Source organism: Populus nigra, chromosome 17, assembly GCF_951802175.1.
Source record: "Populus nigra chromosome 17, ddPopNigr1.1, whole genome shotgun sequence".
Lineage (NCBI taxonomy): Eukaryota > Viridiplantae > Streptophyta > Magnoliopsida > Malpighiales > Salicaceae > Populus > Populus nigra.
Window position 1 is genome coordinate 3,708,563 of NC_084868.1, and position 23,922 is coordinate 3,732,484.

At 30.7% G+C, this 23,922-nt stretch overlaps 1 protein-coding gene across 1 annotated transcript; it reads right to left on the reverse strand.

Annotated features, from left to right (window-relative positions):
- Positions 1-1,356: 1,356 nt before the first annotated feature.
- Positions 1,357-12,080, reverse strand: LOC133677416 (peptidyl-prolyl cis-trans isomerase PASTICCINO1). The gene is made up of 20 exons (XM_062099474.1): positions 11,716-12,080; positions 11,530-11,614; positions 11,337-11,406; positions 11,075-11,172; positions 10,614-10,736; positions 10,161-10,193; positions 9,446-9,504; positions 9,274-9,358; positions 8,837-8,992; positions 7,329-7,386; positions 4,573-4,721; positions 4,390-4,487; positions 4,196-4,265; positions 3,819-3,878; positions 3,602-3,658; positions 3,046-3,114; positions 2,868-2,945; positions 2,102-2,203; positions 1,952-2,023; positions 1,357-1,864 (listed from the first exon to the last, which is right to left on the reverse strand). The coding sequence occupies exons 1-20, from the start codon at positions 11,790-11,792 to the stop codon at positions 1,595-1,597; spliced, it is 1,869 nt and encodes a 622-aa protein (XP_061955458.1). The 5' UTR covers positions 11,793-12,080; the 3' UTR covers positions 1,357-1,594.
- Positions 12,081-23,922: the final 11,842 nt, after the last annotated feature.

Genomic DNA, 23,922 nt, shown 5'->3' on the forward strand with positions numbered 1-23,922 from the left:
ATGTCATGTATCAATCATATATTTATTCAATTTTGTTGAGTAAATATCCACTCTAACTAAAGAATCACATTGTAGATATTACATTACATACAATGATACAATCAAACAAAAAATATGTTAAAAAATATCAAAAAGGGAAGAATTATAGATAAAAATTGTATTTCAAAGTATTTTTTGCTCAAAATCATATTAAAATAATGTTTTTTTATTTTTTAAAAATTTATTTTTAATATCGTCAAAATTATTCAAAACACTAAAAAATAATTTTAAGTGAAAAAAATCTAAATTTTAAGCAAACGATGTTTTAGCTGCAATACCAAACACGTGTATAAAACTCATATTTTGCATTAAAAAATAGCTTTACCGTATAACTTTATAGGATTTTGTAGATTTTCAATTTTTCAGCTTGCGATTTAGTTTACAAATTTTATTTTTATTATCAGGATTTAGAGTCTGTTTGGGAACGCGGTTGAACGTTCCCTTAAATTTTGAAAAACAATTTTTTTGTTTACTAGAAAATATATATTTTTTTGTTTTCAGGTCATTTTGATGCATTTCTAAGTGAAAAACACTTTAAACAGCAACTACTATCACAATTCCAAACAAACCCTCAAATCCACCCAGGTTTGGGCCGATTGCATAATGTACCCTGAAATCCACTCTACATGGGATTTTCTTCTTCTTTTCTTTTTTTTCTCCCCCACAAGTATCACCATGAAGGAAGGAGTTTTCTAGTCCTAATTTATCTACTTAACTTGATTGAGTTGGAAAGTTCATCAAATCAAACAACAAAGGAAAAAAAAAAAGTAGATATTTATGTAAGAATATAAATTTCTGTCAGAAATTAGACAAAAAACTGACAATTTGACTTGAATTTCTTTTTGCAACCACTTTCTCTTATATCTGTTCTTATTTTATATATGAACGTGTTCGATTGGTTGAACTTCAAAACTCAACAATATTAAGTTGTAAAACCAAGACCAAGGTAGAATCTTCAAAGATAAAGAAAACGATATTTTTTTTTGAATAAAAGCCATTCTCTATTGGTTTTGAACAAAACCCATAAAACCACACTTAGAAAGTTTGTGTTGCTTGCTATAGAACTTGAAATTGAAAATCTTATTTGAATACAATCTAGCCTTCAATCTTTACTTTTTGATCCTCCTTTTAGCGCTGCAATATAATAACGACAAACATTGTTAGAGAAACTAAAGAAAAGAGGCGGAGAAAATAAGAAGATTTTAACCTAAAGTTTTTTTAAAAAGATGACCCACCCGATTTTAAAGCAGAACGAAAAGATACAAGAGCGATAGTATGCAGTCAAAAAAAATCTGAGGTGGGCTAAGATTTTGGAAGTGAAACGCGAAATACCGACCAGACATGACAGGAACGGTACTATGTCCATTAGTAAGTTTTTGTCCGTCTCACCATGGATTTATATCATCATAAACGGTAACCCAAAATATGAATTTCTTTGTGAAGCTACAATGATAGTGGTATATGAACCTTCTTTGATGTGTTTTTTCCTTTCAAAGTCGGATTTTTTCCGGCCTGTGACAAAAATAATGCTGATTCGGCCATCCCTACAGCATTGTCACAATATCGCACATCTTTGAAGCCCGAGAGCTGAAAGCAATCTTCTACCAGTTGGCCACAAGCGGGAGAACAATCCTTCTCTAGGTTCATCGGCCACATCTTCAACATCCTCTGTGTCAGTCCCATTTGAATCCTCCTGATCACCATTCTTCTGATTTTCACTTGTACTCTGCTCTTCTCCTCTGTCGTCAGTTCCAGCATCTGCAATTTCCCCTGGCTTCTTGTCAAATAGTCCTTTAAATTGTCTCCGTGCCTTCTTCTCGACATCCTGCTCATCAATTGGACAAGCAGCAAGATATGAATTGTGTATGTCCATCTCAAATTGCAAATAGAATTTGGTTGCACATTAACCCACCTGCTGCTTCTGCTTCAGTTTTTTAAGAGCTGCTGTTGCATCAAGTTCAGATGATTTGTCGACTTTCAACATCTGACATCCAGAAGCATATTCAGACAATGGATGTCAAAGAATTAGAAGTTTGCACTAAATAACAACTACAAGTGCTACCATTTCAAAATCACTTCTTGCTTCCTCAAAATCTCCAACTTCCATGTAGGCCATTCCACGGCGATAAAGGGCCTTGACGTGTGCAGGGTTTGCTTCCAGAACCTGCAGGATTTATCAGCAATGAACATCAACATCCAGACTCTGAAGGATGGCTATGGACTTCAGGATAAGTTAACTACTACGCATCCATTGAAAAGCAAGCTATGTTTTTTTGGTTTCCCACTTTCCAGATAGGGGAACTTTTCTGCACAATTGCCTCATTGGCATCTGTATTTTTTCAAAGTGCTTGTCCTAGGAACCTATACAGGATAATATCAGACAAGAACATCATATATCATCCTATGGCATGCTCTCTTACTGCTAGCTGATAGCCACCTCAATGCCCGACCCCAAAACAAGTCGTAAGCAATTAATGTGGGGCTAGGAATTGACCAGCAGCTTTCTGCACAAAGTGTGCTGCCATAGGGAGTTTGGACCCTGTCATGTTATACAAGAGCTGGATACCTAGTGTATTGCCAGTTGTGCTTCACATGAAATTCCTCATCTGAAAGACTTACAAAGCCCTGAACCCCAGTAACTGATTTCAATTAATAATATATAATTGATGCCCAACATAATCTGTCTTCTCACCCAAATCCAATAAACTACAGCAGGAACATCTATGACATCTTTTTCACAGCATTGTACTCCTTACACTCTAGTAGAGGCTCTTGCTAGACAAGATTTCCATGTAAGAAAACAGAAACTAGTTGAATTAAACACATACCTTATTGCATGTCTCAATGGACTTTCTGCATTCCCCTAATTTGAGGTGGCATGCAGCGACATTTAGATTTAACAAATTCTTCAAACATACAAGAAAGAAAATGAAAGCATCAAGTGAGAGATGGAAAAATATATTTGATAGTGATTCTTTTCCTACACTGAAGGGGTAAAAAGCTTACTCTTGTATTCAGGAAAACTTTCCCTTCCTCATCATCTTGTGGATTAACATGATTAAATTCTCGAAGAACCTGTTGAACAGTTTTTCATGATGTTATATGAGGACTTGAAAGGTTCATAAATGCAACTCAGACATTTATGAGCACAAAACTTTTGAAGAAATCAGAATAAAAGATTTTTATCTTGAGAAGCAAATTTTGACGATTAGGAAAGATATTTTAGCAAAACTAAATTGCAGGTCATGGCACTTCCATAATTAACAATTTTCCAGATAAGAACACATTCAATATCTAAATATATAATTCAGTTTGATGACCAATTGAAAAACAAACTTGATTTCATGTACATCACCAACTGGGAAATGTGATTGCTTGCTAGCCTAAACATATAGATACTGAATTTCAAAATACTGATTATAACATGACAATGCCAGCAAATGGCTTCATGCAGTGTGGTGGAAATAAATCCAGAGTAATAAAAGAAGGGAACCCAAGAATTTGAATGGCAATGTTAATGCTCACGATGTGAGATGAATGTAGTTAGGAGAGAGCACATTACCTTCTCATATTTTGCCTTAGCAAGCTCAAACTTTCCTTCTTTGAAAAGCCTGTTTCCCTGAAGATCAAGGAGATCATCACAGTTTCAAGATCATATTATACAAATCTACACCCCAAACAACCAATTCATATCATTGAAACAAATTGCTATAACTGGAACACATCCAAATTGCCAGTAAAGTCAGCACAATTAACAAACATGAACTAAGTACACATACTGTGGTTCTTATCTTCTCTGCTTCATCCATTACACCCTGAAAGTCCAAACCAGTCCAATCCTGAAAAAAGGATCCATGATATAAATAGGAGAGAAATTCATAATCCTCAAACATGAATTTTAAATAAGTATCTTCAGTGACTTGAAGCTCAATCAACTGACACAAATACATTCATAGTAGTTTCCTATGTGATTCCAAGTTCACCTCAATCAATTTCGAATACAGAAAACACTATAGAGCCAAAAGCAGACTTCAGTGGCAAGCCATAGACAAAGTAATTAGCAAAGTTAATAAAGACACAACACTAACTATAGGTGTTTAAAAGAGTTCATCAAGCAGCATTTCAACTAAACTTCTACGAGACAACATTCAGTTACCTTTGGCATCTCAAAACCAAGAAGCTCAATTTCCCATTCAATATGAGCACCTTCAGGAACATTTGCCGGTCTAATTATATAGGAAGGGAAAACTTGGTCAGAAAGTAGTTAAAGTAATGATGATGTCAATAGCAATACAAAAAGTGCCTGTAATTTATGCAGTATTTGCGGCACAATAGATCTCAAAAAGTAACCTGGTAAACTTGTCATATGCGTAGTCAGGAGGGCAAGTAACAAGAGCTACCTCTCCAGGAAGCATTAAGCGCACACACATTTCAAAACCTTCAGGCACCTACAAACAAAATTCAGTCATTTGTTATTCCCCTAAACAACCAATTCATAAAAACCTATTTCATCCTTTACACGAGAGAACTCACAAGCCCTTCTCCAGAGCTGAACTCCAAAGGCTGACCATCATTATCAATTCTTGTATCAATGAAGACTGTCTTTTCTTTATTAAGCAGCATACCCTTGTAATGAACGCGTAGTAGACTGTCCTGAAGTGGGCAATCCATAGGAAACTCACCTAAATTTTCAAAGCAATTAGAAATCTATATTTTAGCATGCATGATTTGATAATTGCAAAACCAAAAGCAGTTAAATAAATGGATAGACACTTGCAAAAGAAGCTAGGACTAAATAAGAAAAAGGGAGTTGGAATGAAAGAGGTGAAAGTGCCCTAATTATATAGAGCTTAAAACACAAGTGGAGACATACTGCATTTCTGGATTTCATTGCGCTTTTCAAGCAAATAACAAGAATCACCATCTTAACTTCAAGTTTAATCTTTGATGTTTCCTGATTAAATAAACAAAAAGGAAAATTGCATACTATCCTTTATGCTTTCCAAATAACCCAAAGCTTAAAGGGTTGGACTTTACAATTAAGTTTTTCAAACATAACATAGTTTCAATCAATCTGAACTGATTGCAATCAAAATCCAACGCTTTGTCCATGGAAATCCAGGTAGAGCTTGCATGAGAGCTCTCCTTGACCCTTAAAAGGGTTAATTACCTGCGTCATCCCTATATCATGGTGATTTGATAAATTGAGTCCCTCTACTATTAATCTGATGAATTAAGTCCCTCTACAATGTTTTCCATTTAAATTAGAATCCTCCATCCAAGATGCCGTTAGCAAGTACTGCCTGAGCCTTTAGATATTTTAAACCTGTCCAAATTTACTAAATTTGACATTTTCTTTTTCAAAAAAAAAAAGGCAAGCATGACTACATTTAAAAATTAAAAAAAAAAATACTCGGCCACTTTTCTAGCAATCACACAAGCTAGAAAAAACTGCACCCTTCCTTTCTGTATCCCCTTCTCTTCATTTGCATTTTTCCTTTTTCTTTCTTATTTATCAATCTACCAAGAAACATGAGATAATACAAAACCCCCTAAAGAAACAAAAACAGGAGATGATAGTCCTCATGAAAAGCAAGGCCATTTTAGGGACAATTCACCAAACATGCAGTAGGCTTCTCTTGTATAACCATTACAACTTTATTTCTTTCTCCTAATCACTAAAAATGCTTGAGGATTTGAGTATTTTTAATTTCTTCAGTTTTCCTTTCACAAGCAAAACTTTTCAGATCTACATTTAGCCATCAACACTTTCTTCTCGTCTCATTATCAAAAACACAGCTATTTTTATATACTTATCCCGATCTAGTTGTGGAGAGGAGTACTTGGATCAAATAAGAGATAAAATCAATACGGATTTAAAATTGAGTAGTACACATAATTTTTTCATAATCATTTTAAGTAGAAGATTATGATCTCAATGCCACTGAGTTTAGTGTGCGCAAGTGAGGAAAAGCTGGCTTTCATTAGAAGTTAGATTCACTGACGTTGGAATATATGTACCATTGAGATTTTTGTAACCTAAAAATGTGTTTCTATTTATCATTGTAGTTCCCAAAAAAAATCTCTTGAGAAAAAGAAGGTGGTGGTCTCCTCCACCATTGATCTCCCTCTTTGTAATATTCATCACCATAAACAGCCAACATTTCACAATCCAAGAATGAACAAATCCAACAAGCCTTTCTACATGCACAAAATCAAGACCTTCAATTATATGCAGAAAATCTCTCTTTTTAATTTTGGTCAAGAATTATTTAGTTTAAATTCTACAGAATTTTGTCTCAATAGGGGTGATGAGGTTTTAAGGTTTTATAATTTTCATTTTTAAAAAACATTTTAAATATAAAGAAAATTAAGAAATGTAGATTTAATTTTTTAAGCTTTTTCTCCTACAGCATGACACATCAAAAGCATCTTCTTAGGGTCAGATTGGACTCTCTTTTGCCCATGCTTGCCCCAAAAGCCTGATTCGGAGCTCTCTAAATCATTATGAAGTCAGTTAGGGTCTAGCTCAGCTCTAAGCCTAGGATAGGACCTTATCCAGGAACCAACTCCTTTCTATTTCAGCATAATGAGAACGGATGCAACACAACTAGAATGACAGCACATTATTCTTAATGGTGTAAGGGATTGAGGGTCGTAAATTTTAATGGAATGTATAGTAGAGGGACTTCGTTAATCATATTAATAGAAGAACTTCATTAATCAAACTCCACAGTAGAGTAGTCAAATGTAATTAACCTATCCCTAAAAGAGAGCAGAAAAAACAACAAGAGAGAGAGAATCATCAAAACCCAGACACTGTCCAGTAACTGTTGGTGCAAATTTTGACACTTCTATTCTGCAGGATAGAATGTAAATTGCACTCGTAATGGAATTATTGAGAAAGATTTTAGAACACCGACAAGATGCATCAGAATACCAGTAAAAGGCATGCATGCACATCAAGGGAGAGCACATTAATAGAGACCCTGTATAGCAAACAAAGATAGAAAACAGCTTTAAAGTGTTCCCCTTTACATATTGAAAATTTAATAAAATAAGGAACTACACAATTATACCCTGAAAAAAGTGGTTTAGAAGTTTCCAAAAATGATTTCTCAGATATAGAATCCAATTACATGATTCTCTCACAGCATCCATGTATTTTTCATACAGTCCAGATATCAGAATATTGGAGCAGAGAAAATAATAGAATCAAGCAACACATAAATACGGATGCACGCACTAATAAATCAATAGCATTTTTTAAATAAACTCTGAATCCACACCTTTTCCATCACGAAGCCGACGCTTTATCAAGCGTCCATCTCCAAGCATGTCCCTTACCTGTCAACATTAAGTTAAGAGAGTTAAACAGCACCACCAGGGACTTCACCAAGGAAGAAAATGCAGTTTTTGATGAAAAGAAAAAAGAATAAAAACCACAGTATAATAATATACAATCCTGACTCGAAAAAGCCAATGTCTATCTAACAGTTTACCTCAGGAACAAATTAAAAGCTTCAACGTATATTTCAAGTGTGTGCATATATCCATTCATCATTAATCACCTAAATTGTGGACAAATCTGAATGAGGATAAGCTAATCAGCACATATATACAGCAACAAAGTCCCTCCTCTAGTACCATCAAGGCTCCCTCTATAGAGTAACCAACTAACCATACAGGAAAGGGCAAACTAAACACATATTGCGGCTCATCTCATGACCATATTCAAACCTGAGTAAAATGAAAGCATGTACACAAGAAAATTGAACATGATATAAGATACATAGTGCAGCATATATATGATAATTAAAGGAAGAAAATCAATCCCTGGGACTAGACTCCATATAAACAAAGTGATGACACAGCATATTTCACATGAATTGGAATTTTAGCTAACTAAATTATCTGGTGCAATCATCAAAAAAATCCCTCATCAATAAACAAACCTATATTTTTAAAGAGTAAATTTATTGCTCAGATTGCTCTTTGGATTAGGATTCCTATTTCAGAGTTTTCCTTGTTTTATGAAAGGCTTTCAATTGCATGTTCCATATGCAACAAGAATTACAGTTAATCTCTCCAAATAGAACATAGAACTAGGTTGCTTTTGTGCAAAAAAGAATTTCTCTTGTGACAGAGAGAGGAAACTACAGACGTTACACGGTGAGAATTTGTACTTTCATGAAAGGAATGGGTGTGATAAAATTTTGCGATTGTTTGTGGGCAGTTTCCTGGAGATTTTCTTTTAAAGGATAAATGGCACAAATGCGAGTATTCTCTTGGTTATGTGGATTTGGAAAATGTTAACCCACCTTAAACTCGGTGTCCTCTATTCTAATATTATAAGGATTTGTGCAATCATAAAGTAACATTTGAGATGGCAGCAGAAAAGTTAGCATACAAATGGAATATCAATTATGATTTGCAACGAGGAAAAGATGCTGGATAAGAAAGCAACTGAAAGAGAAAAATAGAAAAGGGAGAAAAAGCAAAGAAATACTGCAAGGCTCAAAAGTTAATAATCAAAAAGGCTCTCTCTAGATAAATAATGTGGGCTCCAGTATGGGCACCAAAAACAAAAAATATCATGGGCAACAGGAATTCCTAAACAGTAAACATTAATTGAACTACTACATAGAAAATACAATAAATTCCTAATCACTAGTACTTTAGTAGGAAATACACTGAATCCTACAAAATAAAAACATAACAACCAAAAGTTACAAATAATCAAAACAATGATTCTCAAAGAAATGCTTTGCTCTCCATCAATAAGAAATTTTCTGACCTGAGTGAAATGGATAAGCTCTACTTCGAACTGAACTTCCTCAAGACCTGCCACGGACATGAGCGGAGATTCAGTCAAGTACTGATTGGTAACATATATTACTGCCTTCTCTTCTCGTGTCATAGTTCCAATTCCCATCTCAAGACCTTTAGGTACCTAATATAGTCAGAAATAATCATAAATACCTTTAGGTACCTAATGCAAAATATTTTAAGAAAATGCAAATAACTTCTCTTCTTTCAATAGCTTAGATTATTGAGCTCAAGAAATCAACATGATGTGCTTGGGAATAAGAACTGGGGCAGAAAGATGTGAAACTGATGAAACATATTGCCACTAAAGATGAAAATACTAAGAAGTATTTTATTAGACATGAAAAACCAAGAATATCAAAGAAAAAAATAGTATATTAAAGTGGAGCAGAACGCATCACCAACCTCAGATTTTCCAATAGTAAAGAAATAAGGTTCTCCTTGTTTGGGGGATAGAATTACTTTGTCATCTCCTGTCTTGGCAGAAATCCTGGAAGTATATCACATTTCTTGTAAGGACTTCATATGAACAAAAATCCAAAAGAATAAGAAAGGGGATTTTTGGACAAGTTTCTACCAGGCTTTTACTTCATATGGTTCTCTTGGCGACTCCCAACCCTGCCCTTCATCTATTACCTATCCATGTAAGTTGTCAATTAACTATGAAATAAATTTTAAATCGGAAAACAAAATAAGACAAATAAATACTGACTGTAAAAGTCACATTACTCCATTTAACAAATGTCCATCTCATTAGCATCTTCTTAGTGTTACATGCATCTGAGTCCCCCAATTATTTCAATGCCATCATTGCTTCCCACATCCTATGTTTTCCTTCTCTATAAGGACAACAGTTTTTAATAGTTGTTTGTCATCACTATATAGCATATCAAAATTATTCACTTTTACATTCGTGGGGTTTGTCAAGGTGTAGGGAGTGATGGACATTTACAACTATTCTCATTATACTCTAAAGGGAAACTACTTGACCAAATTCAATATTTAATATTCACATGGCGCTCTCATAAATATAACAAATGTATCACTTAGCAATCTCCTATGAATTTAATCCTATGACACTAAGACTTTTCAATATGAAAGCAAATGACAGTACCATGACTTCAGAACATTCCCTCTAACCAAAGATAAGGACCCAAACCATAATTCATATTCGCAAAAAGTTAGCATGATACTTCAATAGATGCACATAGCACAACTATAAACTTCCCCATAAATCACTCATGGTATCCATCACATGTATCTCGTGCAACAGATAAGTATATTTTTAGTACCTTCTTTATGACTCCTAAATCATCACTGACAACCTGGTAATTAGCACAAACACAATTCAAGATTAGAATTAAGGATAGATCAAATGAGATAAATTTAACAAGTCTTGTTCCTTTTAACTAAAACTTCAAAACACTTTCAGAAAATAAAAGGTAAAAAAAAAAAACTAGAAAAGGTTGTAGAGAAGATATTTTAGTATGCTCTCCCTTCTTTCAGCATCTATAATCAACCATTGTTAACTTTAAGATATATTGGTGTATAAATGCATAAAATCTTAATTGTAAGAATCACAAACCTCCAAGGATCTTGGATTGCATTTCAATTAACAGTAACACATGGCATCATGAAATATCATATAGAAATAATATAACGGAAAAATAATCATGAGAAAAAAATATTCAGCATTGCAAAAAAGTTACAAGATAAAATGATAGCATTTAGAATAAAAGCCTTGCCTTGACTTTCGAAAAGTCTATCATCTCAATCTCAAAATGAAGTTCATCATCCCTTGGAAAGCTACTTGGAGGTGAAACTGGACAGTCCGCCTCAGAATAATGCATTTGAGGTTTCATCTTGAACTGAAACAGGAGGTTTGAAGGAAGCAAACATGAAAATTCAGCATAGGTAAATGATGGGATTATCTTTTTCAACACTCTCTATCCCATGCTTTTATAGGAAAGTAAAAGTGAAAATTAAATAGATTAAACAAACTGAGTGAAATTAAACAATTAAATAAATGGTCTCTCATATATTGATAGAGGATGCCCAATTCATTTTACTTCTTGTTGTGCATGTAATTCTTTTTTCTTCTTTCTTTCATCAAACATGTGCTTGCAAGGGGGGGAAACACGTGCATGATGAAACAAGAGCACGCACGCACGCACAATGTTGTATGGAAAATGAGGAAGCTCAATACCATTGCAACTTCACCCCTCAACATTGTTGGAAGCCCTTCAAGCAATCCTAATAGCATCTTGCTTTTTCCCAAAACCTGTCGTATTGGAGTGCCCTTGCCTGAGAGTCAAACAAAACATTCACTTTAATACGATGACTAGATGACTCAAAGGCATTTACTTGAGGCCTAATTGTCAGATTAAGTCATTCTATTAAAAAAAGATGAAGACAGTTAAAACTCCTCCAGAACTTCAACACATATATCACTCAATCCATAACCTCACCTCCATATTCTGATCTTGTAGACTCAACAACAACTCCAGCTAATGTCCTAACAGTGCAATGATATATGACCTGCAAAATGCTTATAAGAAAAAACAACCTAGTAACTGAAATTCAGCAACTAAACCAACCAACGCACTACACGATTACACACAAACACGAAGCATGATTAAAACAGGAAGGAAAGAAAGTAACCTGATCACCATCAGATGGTCTCGCATCACCTCCTCCTGGTCTAATTTCAGCTTTCATTAAACTTCCAGGCACAATTTTCTTTCTCCTGAGTACCAAAATTAACAAAATCAAAACAGAACAAGACAAATCTTCACCTAATTCATTAGCTATTGATTAAGCATTAAAAAAGTGAAGGCATATATTGACCTCTTCTCGGTCTCGGTAGGCTCTTTATTCTTCTTCTGTGGCACATATTCTTGCGCCGTACCGTCCTCCGCAGCCATGTCTGATCCCCGACTTCGAAGAATCGAAGCTGAGCAATGGAATAACAAGCAGACTGACTAAACCCTAGCAGAACTTACAGTGGTAAATGAACTGAATTGCACGAATCGAAATGCAATATATCCCGATTTCTAGAAGAATCTGTGACCAATTGACCGCAGGTCGTTATCTACGAAGGTGAAGGTCGATGGAGGAGTTGGAAATTAGTTAGAGCGTTTGATTAATTTTTTGGGTAAATTTCATTTTCACCTCTATAGATTCATCGATGTTCCATTTCCATCCCAATTGCTTGAACTTTAATACCGGATTTCTATTACATCCATCTTATTTATAGTTATATTCAAAACTAATATTTACATCTTATATTAAATGTCAAATTTATAGGTGATAAATACACATATATTTAAGGTATTCATTACCTCAATATTAATATATATTATATTTAATAACCAAACTATAAATATTTTACATGTACATATTATTAATATTTATATTTCAAGTTAGATTTCACAATACCTATATCCTATTTAATAATAAATAAAAAGTTTAGATATTTATACTCCATCCAAAATATTAATTATTTAAAGAACCTCATTTATCAATATCAGTTTAGCTTAGGAGTGTTCAAAAAAACCAAAAAATCAATTAAACCGAAAAAACTGGAAAAAAATAACTGAAAAAACCTAACCGTGAAAAAAACCGATTAAAGCGATTAAATTTTAAAAAAACCGACCGGTTCGGTTCGGTTTTGGTTTTTTAAACCTGGAACCAAAAAAATCAAACCGAAACCGAACCAAAAAAACCAGAAAAAAACCAAGTCAAACCGGTTTGAACCGGTTTTTGTTCTAAAAAACCAAACCGAACCGAAACCGGTCGGTTTGAACCGGTTTCGGTTCGGTTTCGGTTTTTTAAAAAAAATTTAGTTTGGCTACTTTTTTTGATAAAAACCGAACCGAATCGAAAATAAACACCCCTAGTTTAGCTTAGCTAGATATTCATGATATTTGAATTTAATTGTTATCTTGTTACTAATATAGATCTTTAATGTATAATAAGTTTGATTTAACATGTTTTATTTTATAAAATATTTAACAAATAGTAATTTTTTCAAAAAACAATTATCCAATAATTTTAGTCATTACAACAATAACCACCGTTTATCATCTTATTTTTTACATAAATATTTATTAAATATTGTTATGATATTTCACGTAGAAACTCTGAAATAACTCAAAAATATAAACAAATTGAAAAGTAGGTTTCCTAAATCGCCAATGATAATATTAGAACTTCTTTAAATAAAGGGGGCAAAATTGTGTTGAGCCATAGACACATAAAAAAGAGAAGAAAGGATTCCACAAGAACTCCTGTGTTGTTGTATCACGCGAGATGCGTTTCACGGTCTTTTGTAGCTGCAACTAGAACGAGCCAAAGCATCAGCTAGAGGTGCTTGGGAGCGCATTTATGGCATTATGTGCCCGTTTGGATTTTTTTTTTAATTAAAAATAATTTTTTATATATTTTTATATCATCTTAAAAAAATAAAAAAATATATATATTATTTTAATATATTTTTAAATAAAAAAATATTTTATACCGTAATTACTATTACAATCTCAAACAAGCATAATTACAATAATATGTTTATTTTTGTGTTTTAAGTGTATTTTTGAAAAATAATTAAAAAAAAAAATTTTATTTTAAATTAATATATATATTTAGATTATTTTAATTTACTAATATTATAAATAATTTTTTAAAAATAAAAAAAATATTATTTTAATAAATTTATAAAAAAAATATTTTAAAAAACAATCACCACTTCCCCACATCCATTTAAAAATAATTGCAATACTTTCAATACTTAGCATTGGCCACACGCTCTTTTATTTTCCTAATCACATCTATAAACTCAACTGCAGGAGTAATTCTCAATGAAGTGCAGTTTTCAATATTCTATTAGGATTTTAAAAAAAATACGTTTATTGGTATTCTTAAGTTTTCGTAATTAACGGTTTGTGTGATATTTTTGTAGGATACGTGGACGAGTACTGAAGAGTACCAAAGCACATAGTTCACAAGATATATGATAAAGTAAATATTTGTAAAAAGACATTGTGTTTGCTTAAGAGATACGTGGCATGGCATTACGTGTCTCATTAAAAAACCTGTATTACATGTTTTTAGTAAGCAAGCAACATATCTCGTAAACAAAAATGCTAGTATTTACTTTACCAAGTTTTTTCATTAATTATTATTTTTTTTATCTTAGATTCAAGTCCTATAATTATTAATATAATAGTTACTAGAAATTTAAAATGTTGTTAACTTCAGGGTCCATAGGATTAATCGAAGTACACGCAAGTTAGTCCGGACACCCACGTTAATTTAAAAACAAAATGCTAGTAAAATATCTATCTAGTAGGTAGTCCAGTGATAAGAGCTTGGGATTAAAGGGTTTGCTCTCCATGTTATTTCAGGTTCGAGTTCTGTGATTGCTAATATGATGGTCACTAGAGACTTACATAATCGTTAACTTCAGGGCCCGTGAGATTAGTTGAAGTACACGCGAGTTGGTCCGGACACCCATATTAATTAAAAAAAAATATGCTAGTAAAATAGAGTAAAATAGAAAAGCTCTCAAATCTGTTTTTACTATAAAGTTGTCAAATGAGCCAAAAGGTTCTTAAATAAGGAAAGTGAGAGTATTTTCAGAGAAAGGAGGAGGTATCACATATTCCATCGAAGCAAATTGTTTCGCTAATATAATTCCTCGTTTTCTGATTTTTTTGTTCCTACCAAGAAATACAAGTCTTTTGTTTCATGTTCTATATTTAATAAGAATTAAAAGCACTCAAAAAAATAAAAATAAAAATTTAATATTTTGAAGTAAGGGAAAGAAAGGCATCTGTTTAGTTAAAATTGTATTATCTTACCAAAGAGCTCTATTTTTTATTTCATAAATTTTTATAGAGTTTTTTTTTTAGACAAATTCTGATAATTCTAACATAAATATATTAAAAAAAACATAAAAATAATACATCATCCACTAGTTGCAATAGAAAACATTTTCACAATGTACCAAACCTGGACCAACCTAATGGATAGATATAAAGGGTCTCTAACTTGGCCCCTTCCTAACTCAGATTTTAATCTCGTCGACCTAACAGGTGTAAATACAACCTAGTTAAAATATGGTTTCATCTTTAAATTATATATTATTTTATATTACCTAAATATATTTTTCTAAGTTAAAAAATAAAAAATGATCTGATGATCAAGTGATATCTGCTCAGTATTCACCTAGCAAAGTAGATGCAGCATCTTGTAGCGTCAACTCAAGTGCACTTTAGAACATAAAATATGGGTCTCAAGGGGGAGATTAGATGACCAATCATTTGCCTGTTCCAGCAGGTAACCCTCTGCCAAAGAACATGGAAGGAAATTAACAAATCAGCCCCTCTCTATTAGAGTACAAAACATAGGCACAAAACACAGTAATTAGTGGCCTAATCAACATCAGGCCGCCTTAAAAAGAAACCAACTCAATTAATATAGCAATTTTTCTCTCCCAAAGCCATCTGCGTGCCACTAACGTTTTCAAGTTCACACGCAAATCGCCATGTTCTATGCTAGGAATCAAAGCGGTGCTCGAAGGAGACCTGACATTGTGGAAGGTCAACATTGCCTTTGCAATAATAAATCAGGATTATTGTCGCCATCGTTTTGCCTGGCTTCTGTCATCATGGCTGGACGTTTCCACAGTAATAAGACAAATTGCTGGTTGGGTGGGTGCTGGTTGGTTGAGCAACCGCTGAATTTAGGCGCTTTTCTACACGAGGAAAGGCGTAGAGACCCTTTTGCCGTTCACATGTAACCATGTTCGTGCAGCAATTTGTCTAGTCGACATTAAATTAATTGCTCGAGGTTTGATGGAATATACTTGAAGACGTAATGCCATACAATTTCTTGCTAGTAGACAAATTGCTCGAGGTTCGAAGCTGTTTTTTATTTAATTTTGTATTTGAAATAAATATCCACTTGTGTTTGAAGGATTTAACTTCTAGATGAAAAAATGTATTTCTTGAATTGAAGTATTCATTTCATTCTTTTTTTTTATATATAAAAAAATATATAGTTTTTTTTTACTTGAAAACACCTTAAAATATTATAAAAACCTCAATAATCCAATTTTCAACTCTAAAAAACCTCGATCAAACCAAACTGAATCCAAAAATAACTTATAAACCTCGATCAACCTTCTCCAATATGGTTGAAGGATAAAACCCTCACCATTAAACTCATATCTACAAGATAAACTCATTAATATTAAGATTAGTTTTTTGTGATTGAAATGTCGTTAATCCAAAACTTTCTCTTTCATCCTTTTTTAATAGCTTTATCTTTTTTTATCAACATTTAAGGATTGAAATATATAAAAAAAAAATTAAGATTACAACATAAAAACTTATAGTGAAGAAGAGAGAAAGTAGTTGGTTGATCAATTTCAAGCCTTTGTAAAAGTTGTTATTGGTGTTAAAGGGTTTCATTTGACGAAAAAAGTTTTATTATTTTTTTTTATAATTTATCTTGCCAAAAAACATAGATTGGGATTAACAAAGAAAATTTTTTTTCTTATTTAATTTAGTTTTTTAAAGTAATTTAGAGGTGTTTTGAGTTCAAATATTAGTTTTTTTACCTTATAAGAACATTTATTAGGTGTTTTTAGATTAAAATAGATTAAAATATTATTTATAAGGTTCAAAAAGAACCAGTTTTTGATATTCTAACCACCTTTACTATGGTAAAATATTTGGCTTCAAGACGATACATCATCTAATTGCCTTTTTTAGTATTGTATAAATAAATAAAAGGTGGATTCTAAAAATATTATTAAACCCTAACAAATTCATAATTCGAGTCACAAGTTTTATGGGTTAGCTAGGCTAACCCATTTCAAGCCAAAACATCATTGTCTCAATATTTTTAAAAAATAATGAAATGATGTCATCTTGAAATATATATTTGTTTTATTCAATCCATGCCTTGAAATTTTTTAATTGAACTTCATTTAAATAAATTAATTAAAAATGTATTATAGATATTATTTAATGAATCTTAATTCAATCTTTACTTTGTTTTTTAGGATTACAAAATATTTTCTAATATTTCATAAGTGCTCTTTCCTTTCTGTAACTCTTCATGATTTTCTTTCTTAAATTTTATTTGAACACTTTCCTTTCTGTATTTATTTTTCTTATTGTATAATTAGATAAAAAAACTTGATTCTAAAAAATAAAGTTATTAAACCCAACCGAGCCCATGACTCATATGACAGGTTTGGTGTTAAACCCTATCGATAAAAAAACTATGGCGTCTCATTTTAAAAAAATAAAACAATGACTTGATTCTTTTTTGTTTAATCATGATTTGAACAAAACAACCGAGACATGTTTGGACCCGCTAAGTTTAATTGATCAAAAGTCAATTCAAACATGGTTTAATTTGGAACATATGGTTATCAATTAGTTTCATCAAACACACGTCATGTTTTCAATTCACATTTGATAAGTTTCTTAGTTTAAAGAAAAAAATTGAGAACACTCACATATTCATTTTATTATGTTAAAATTAACTTTTTAGTCAAACCCATACCATCGAGACTAGTTATAAAAAACTAAGTTGTGAGGTAAAATTACTATACACTCTCTCATAATCCACTGTAGATGGGAGTAATGATTTTTTATTTTATTTTGGTATCCAAATTCTTTTTTGGTGATTAAGTACTTCGATTGAAAAATTGATGGCCAATTGCTTTCTTTTTGTTGGCCGAGGAAAAAATTAAAAGTGGGACCAATTTGGAAAAGGCACCCAAAATGGGTGGTGCATTCAAAGTTGGCATGAAAAGTTCAATTTAGTCCTTTAATTTTTCATATTATACTCATTCGATCCTTAGAATTTATTGCAATCCAATTTTGGTATAAAAAGATTTATTTTTATTATTTCTCAATCCCTAGTTCAGGAAAGGAGAGAAAGATATCACTGAGTTCAGATGTTGAGAGAGAAAGTCATCATTCACATAATGTTTTACCACCAAAATAGTTGTTATTTGTGTCTATATGTTCCATGCGATGAGATGAGCTTGATGGTGATTATTTAGAGCCTCAACATTACCTAAAAAAGATCTAAATCAAGGAAAACAGATCCAACCTATTTTAATTTCATGTTTTTGGATCGTTTTTTGGGTTTTTTGGGTTTTTTGGGTTTATGAATTGGTTTCTAAATGTTCTAAGGGTGTTGGTAAGGCAATTTTAGGTTAAGATGACTTACATATTAGGTTTTTAAGGGGAAACCCCAAAACAATGATTTTTTAGCCACTGTGGTGGTGGCTGAAATTTGGGCTAGCAAGCGACATGTTAACTACCTCAGCAGGCGACGTGTTGTTTGTCTTTTTTTTAAAAAAAAATTTCTTTTATATTTAGGTTAAATATAAATTTTTTTAAAAAAAATTATTAAGCTTGTTTTAGTCTATAACTCGAATTATGGATTTGATAAGTTAAGTCGCAACGTTCAAGTCGTTATTTTTTTTATTATTTAATAAAATTGTTTCCCTTAATTGGTTTTTTAAATCCAATTTTTATAAACCCCCAGTTAAAATATTATGGTGTTAGTAAAGTATTGAAAATTTAACCCGGTGATAAAATAGAAAAAAAATAAAAATAAAAACAAAGTATGTATTAAATAATTAAAAATGAAGTTTTATGAATTAAAACTTCATTGTAAGGCAAGTTTTAAAAGTGAGCTAAGACAAGATACCAATAAAACAAAAAAAATCTTGAATTAAAGTACAATGATAAAGTTGGAAATATGAATTATACATGACATATAAATAACTTTCTTGGCTTCTTATGAAGCCAAGAATTGTTGATACATAGAGAAGGGAAGAAGGCAACAATTGATTCTTCTTGACTTTTCTTGCATTAAAACATTCAAGAGAGGAAGATTAAAGTATTTAGAGAACTTTTTAAAGATTTAGAGAGGAGTTTCAAGCTTTCAGGGAGGATTAAAAATTTCTAAAACTAAGGTTTTCAATCTTGAAAGAAGTAGTGCAGGTGAGGAAGAACAAAGGGAATCCTTGTTAAATCATCCTTGTTTTACTGCTATTTGGATGTCATAAAATATTTTTGCTTTGATTGATTAAGGTTTTGTTATGAGTTGGTAAGTGAGTCATTTCAATTTCATTATATAAGTTGTGAATTGTGTGATATGTGTATGGATTGTTGTTTTTATGTTCAAATAATGTTGTTAGTCATGAATTAAGAATGGGTTATGTTGCAATTGAAAGAAAATTAAAGAAAAAGATGTTCTAATGGAGGAAAGAATTCGGCTATACTAGATAAGGGAGAACTTGAATTAGTTGGATCAGCTGACATATTATTCATGATAAATTATCTTGAAGGAAGGATTTAATGAATGGGTAATGAATTAATTTCAAGATCTAAGAAAAAGAACATACCCTTTTCTTATTAGAAAGTTTCAGCCTAGGGTATGGGTAAGGGGTTTGAACTTGTTTGATCAAATTATTATGAAATTTGGTTAGAATTATGTTTATTTATATGAAAAATTAGTGGTGAGTGGATAATGTATCAATTGTCAAGATTTGAATAAAATCCATACTTCCTTTTTAGAAGCATAATTTGGCTATTACTATTTAAAGTGAAGTATGTATAAGAGTTGAATCATATGAAAAAAGTGAAATAAAAATCCATAATTTCTTTCATGAAAGGTTTGTCCTAAGACATTTTGAAAAAAGTGAATTTAGTTATTTTAATTGGTGTGTAATTCATGCTTGAATGTATTAATATGAGTATCTAAGGTGTGAGAAAAGTAAAAATTAAAGGAAAATTTGAATGGAAAAATATAGAATCATTATAGGCCATATGCCACCAAATCTAGCAAATAGGGAAGAGTTGATTTTTATTTGATTTCTTATTTAAATAAACTAATATGGATGAGAAGGAATATATGTAAAAGAAAATTTTATAACTTTATTGGCATTGGTTTAGAAGCTTGATTACAAAGAAAAAAAAATTGGAATGAGATTCCAATGGTGTTTAAATTGTGTATGATGTTTGGATTCTAGTTATATATAAGAGGCTACAACAAAGAACTATAACGTGTATTATGTTTAAAGCTCTTAATGTTAAGTAATTGTAAATTTTTTAACTGTGTTGTGCATATATATTAATTGTGACATGAGCAAGAAAAAAGTATTTGAAATTGATTAATTACCCTAAAGGGTGCTAGAGGTATTAGTATATCTGATGATCGAAATTGTAATTGACTAATTACCCTGAGAAATGCTAGAGGTATCAATTTATATGATAACTGGGATTAAAATTGACTAGTTATCGTGAATGGTGCTAGAGATGTCAATATAACTGAAGACCAGGAATCTTATTTGACTTAACTGCTATGAAATGAATTAGAAGCATCAATATGATTGATAACCGAGATAATCTGTTTGAGCTAGTAGATTTGAATGAGACTAGTGAAATTAATGGTATTGTTTAGCTGAGATATAATTGGATTGATGAATTTATTTAAGTGTTGGTTAACAATGTTGTAATTTAATAAAAACAAATGTTCCATTATGTTATATTAATTGTTAGGTAGTGTTTCTTATACTATAAATTAATTTAAAATCAGGATCTTCACAAGTTTGAATTGTGCAGTATGCTATTTTTGTTGTTGTTTTTGGTAGCTATTAATGTTTTAATTAGGATAACATAAACTTTTTATGTAATATAATCTTGAAAATATCTTTTGATATGTAAATAAATCAAATATTAAAACTGCATGCATTAACTTAATTTCTTTAATTATGTTTGTAATATTATTTTATAATCTCATGCCTTTACATTTTTAATAGGGATGCATGAAATTTAATTTATTATTTATTTATACCATGTTTATTATATAATGAGATAAATGTGTTGCAATTATCACGTGGAATGTGAAATAAAAGTTAAAAGAATAGATATAGTCTATTCTCCATTATGTTGAATATAGCAACAATCCAAGATGGTTGAATTGTGATTTGTAAAATTGATTAATTATGTCAATACTTGAGAATGTTAAGATTTAGGGGAAATTATGTTGAAATTTTGATAAAAAATTAAAAACAAAATACATTCTCTAGTTTAATGTTTATATATAACTTTGAATATGTTGAATTGTGTTTTAAAAGTTAGAGTTGTTAAAATTTTACTCTTTGTTATCGATGATCTATTTTTTTAATTTTACTTAAAACTAAAAAAAATATAATTTCACTATTTATTATCAATAATCTACCTTTTATATGTCAATCCCACACGTCTATCATAGTATTTTTTTTTCTTTTTAAAAAATATTTTTACAAGAAAATTATCATGCATGTTAATGTCATATAGTTAAATGAAAAATAATCTTCGGGATAAATTCTTTTGTTGAATCTGATGACATGCATGACCAGTGTTGCAAGTTTGGTTAATTGACTCGAGTTCAATTGTTTTATTTTAATTGAATGTTGTTTTTTATTAATTTTTTCCTTCAACATTGAGTTAATTAAAGATTGAGTTTTTTATTTTTTTTAGATTATCTCTACTAGTTTTGCAAGTCAACCTAGGTTGAATAAGGTAAATCCAACATGTTTTCATCGTCGTAGTATTAGAAAAAACATATCATCCAATATACAATTAATTTTGAATTCATGGATAATTTTTTTTATAGAAAACATGTTAGAAATATCTATATATATTTTTTGGTATTTGATAAAATTTTTACTCTAACCCGTGACATAAAGCTAGCCAATGATCCAGTTAAATCTAGAGTTTGTGTGATCAGCCACTGTTTTGAAAATTATCATCTCATTTCTTTATGTGTGTATAAAAATTCAATTCACTCGTTCTATTGTCTATTCCATAGTAACTATTTAACTTGAAATGAATACTACCTAGCTATTTGACTCTTGTTTTATCGCGGGTTATATATTTTTCTTAAAAAATAATTAGATACACAAGTTTTTCCAGCACATTGTTTTACATAAGAAAATCACAAGTGTAAAATACATCTAATTAAATAAATCAATAATTATTTATGTAAATAATAATAATAAAAAGCTATTAACAATAACTCAAAATGAAATTGAAAAAACTAAAAAATGAATGTAAATCAAGATATTTGATTTCGCAACAAGAGAAATTTATTTGTTGTGTTTACTGAATTTGTTTACTAGAATCGAATTTTTATTCAATCAAATGATAATAGAAATAGATACACACATAAAATTAATTGAATTAAATAAACAGGAAAAAAATCTTGTAAGGCTTCACATATTAGAAATATTATCTAAAAATAATTATTTTTTATTTTAAAAATAAAGTTCATCTATGTAAAGACGTATTAATAGTCATAGAGGAAGGATATTAATTGAAAAATAAATTAAAAAAATATTAAAAAAGTATATCAATTAAAATAAAAACCAAAATTAGAATAAAAAAGAGGAAAAAATAGTCTAGGTGTCGCAAGTGTGTTCAAAAGAAAAAGAGAAAACAAACTATTAAGATTACAATCCTGATTAAGGTTAATAAGTTGATTTTATTTTAATTAGATAATAAAAAAATTGGTCCAAGTTAGTGTGATGGATATGTAACTAGGGTAATAAGAAGCGAGCCAACATGAGTTAATCGACAAAACTCATTGTCTAGATCATGAAATTAGGATAACACAATAGAAAAAAAAATTAAATAAAACCACAAAGTCAATATGTTTTTTTTTTTAATCCATGCTAAACAATGAAACCAAAAAACAAATAAGCCAAAAAAATATCAACTCGCGTTAACTTTTCAAACTCATAACTTGAGTCATTAAATCAAAAGCATCATAAAAAAACCAAGAAGAACAATCTCCATCAAATCAAACATTGAATGATGAAATAAGAAAAGAAAAATTTAATTACACAAAATGATCTAATATATATAAAAGATTGTGGGTGAAAATCAAAATAAAAAATAAATTGAAAGGTTAAATTGAAAAGACTAAAAACTTTAACAAAAAAAAATCAAATAAAACTTTTATAAAATGATCAAGAACAAAAACTAGAAATCAAAAGAATAAGGATTAAATCAAAATACCATAAACAAAGAGAACTAACCTGTACTTTTAGGGAGGAGAGAAGAAAAAAAAATTCACCGGTGATAAACTACCCCGTCTTGTCACCAACACACGCTACATTAGAAGAAAGACGATACGAAGGTGTTTCCATCAACATAACAAAATGGCAAGTTTGGCCACTTAAAAAAGTCGCACATGTCATTTAAAAAACATGACGCTCTTTGTGCGCTAACGCATAAAGAGCATGCACTAGTAGCATTTTGAATATTGATATTAATTATTCAAAATAAAAGGATTAAAATACCTTTTGTTAACGTGGAATTAATGAAAAAATCATTATGAAATGAAAATGAAAACTTGTATGAATGACTTATTTTTTCTTGAATTCAAGAGCAAAAATGTTTTTTTATTTAAAAAAAAACAGAAAGTTAGAAACACCCTTGATAAATACTTCTATTTTCTTTTTTATTTTTTTTATTTTAGGAGATAATTTAATCGTTTTAGTGCTTTGAAAAGCTGAAAAGATACGTATATCCTTTGACAATCCTTTAATATCTAATACCCCAACCTCGAGGCCTCTTAATTTTTCTTCCAAGGACAAACACAATTTCACTGTTGCAATGTTTTATGTCTGTGTGTGTTTTATAGTTTCGTTAATTTGGAGCTTCAATAATTTCTCTCTAATTTTTTTATTTCTAAAACTTGCATTTAAAATTAAGTATTTCTTTCTTTCTTCATTTTATAATAAAAAATAACTAAGATCGATTTTCTTATGTCAAAACTAAAATTATTTTAAAATTAGCTCAAACTAAAAGGTGAGAATTAACAATAATTTTAATTCTCTAAACCTAAGTCATCTCAGCCTGAATAAAAAACTGGATGAAGGTGATCGGTATTGTTTGTTTTTATATTTTAAAAATATTTTTTAAAAAATAAAAAAAAGTTTATTTTTTATTTTAAATTAATATATTTTTAATA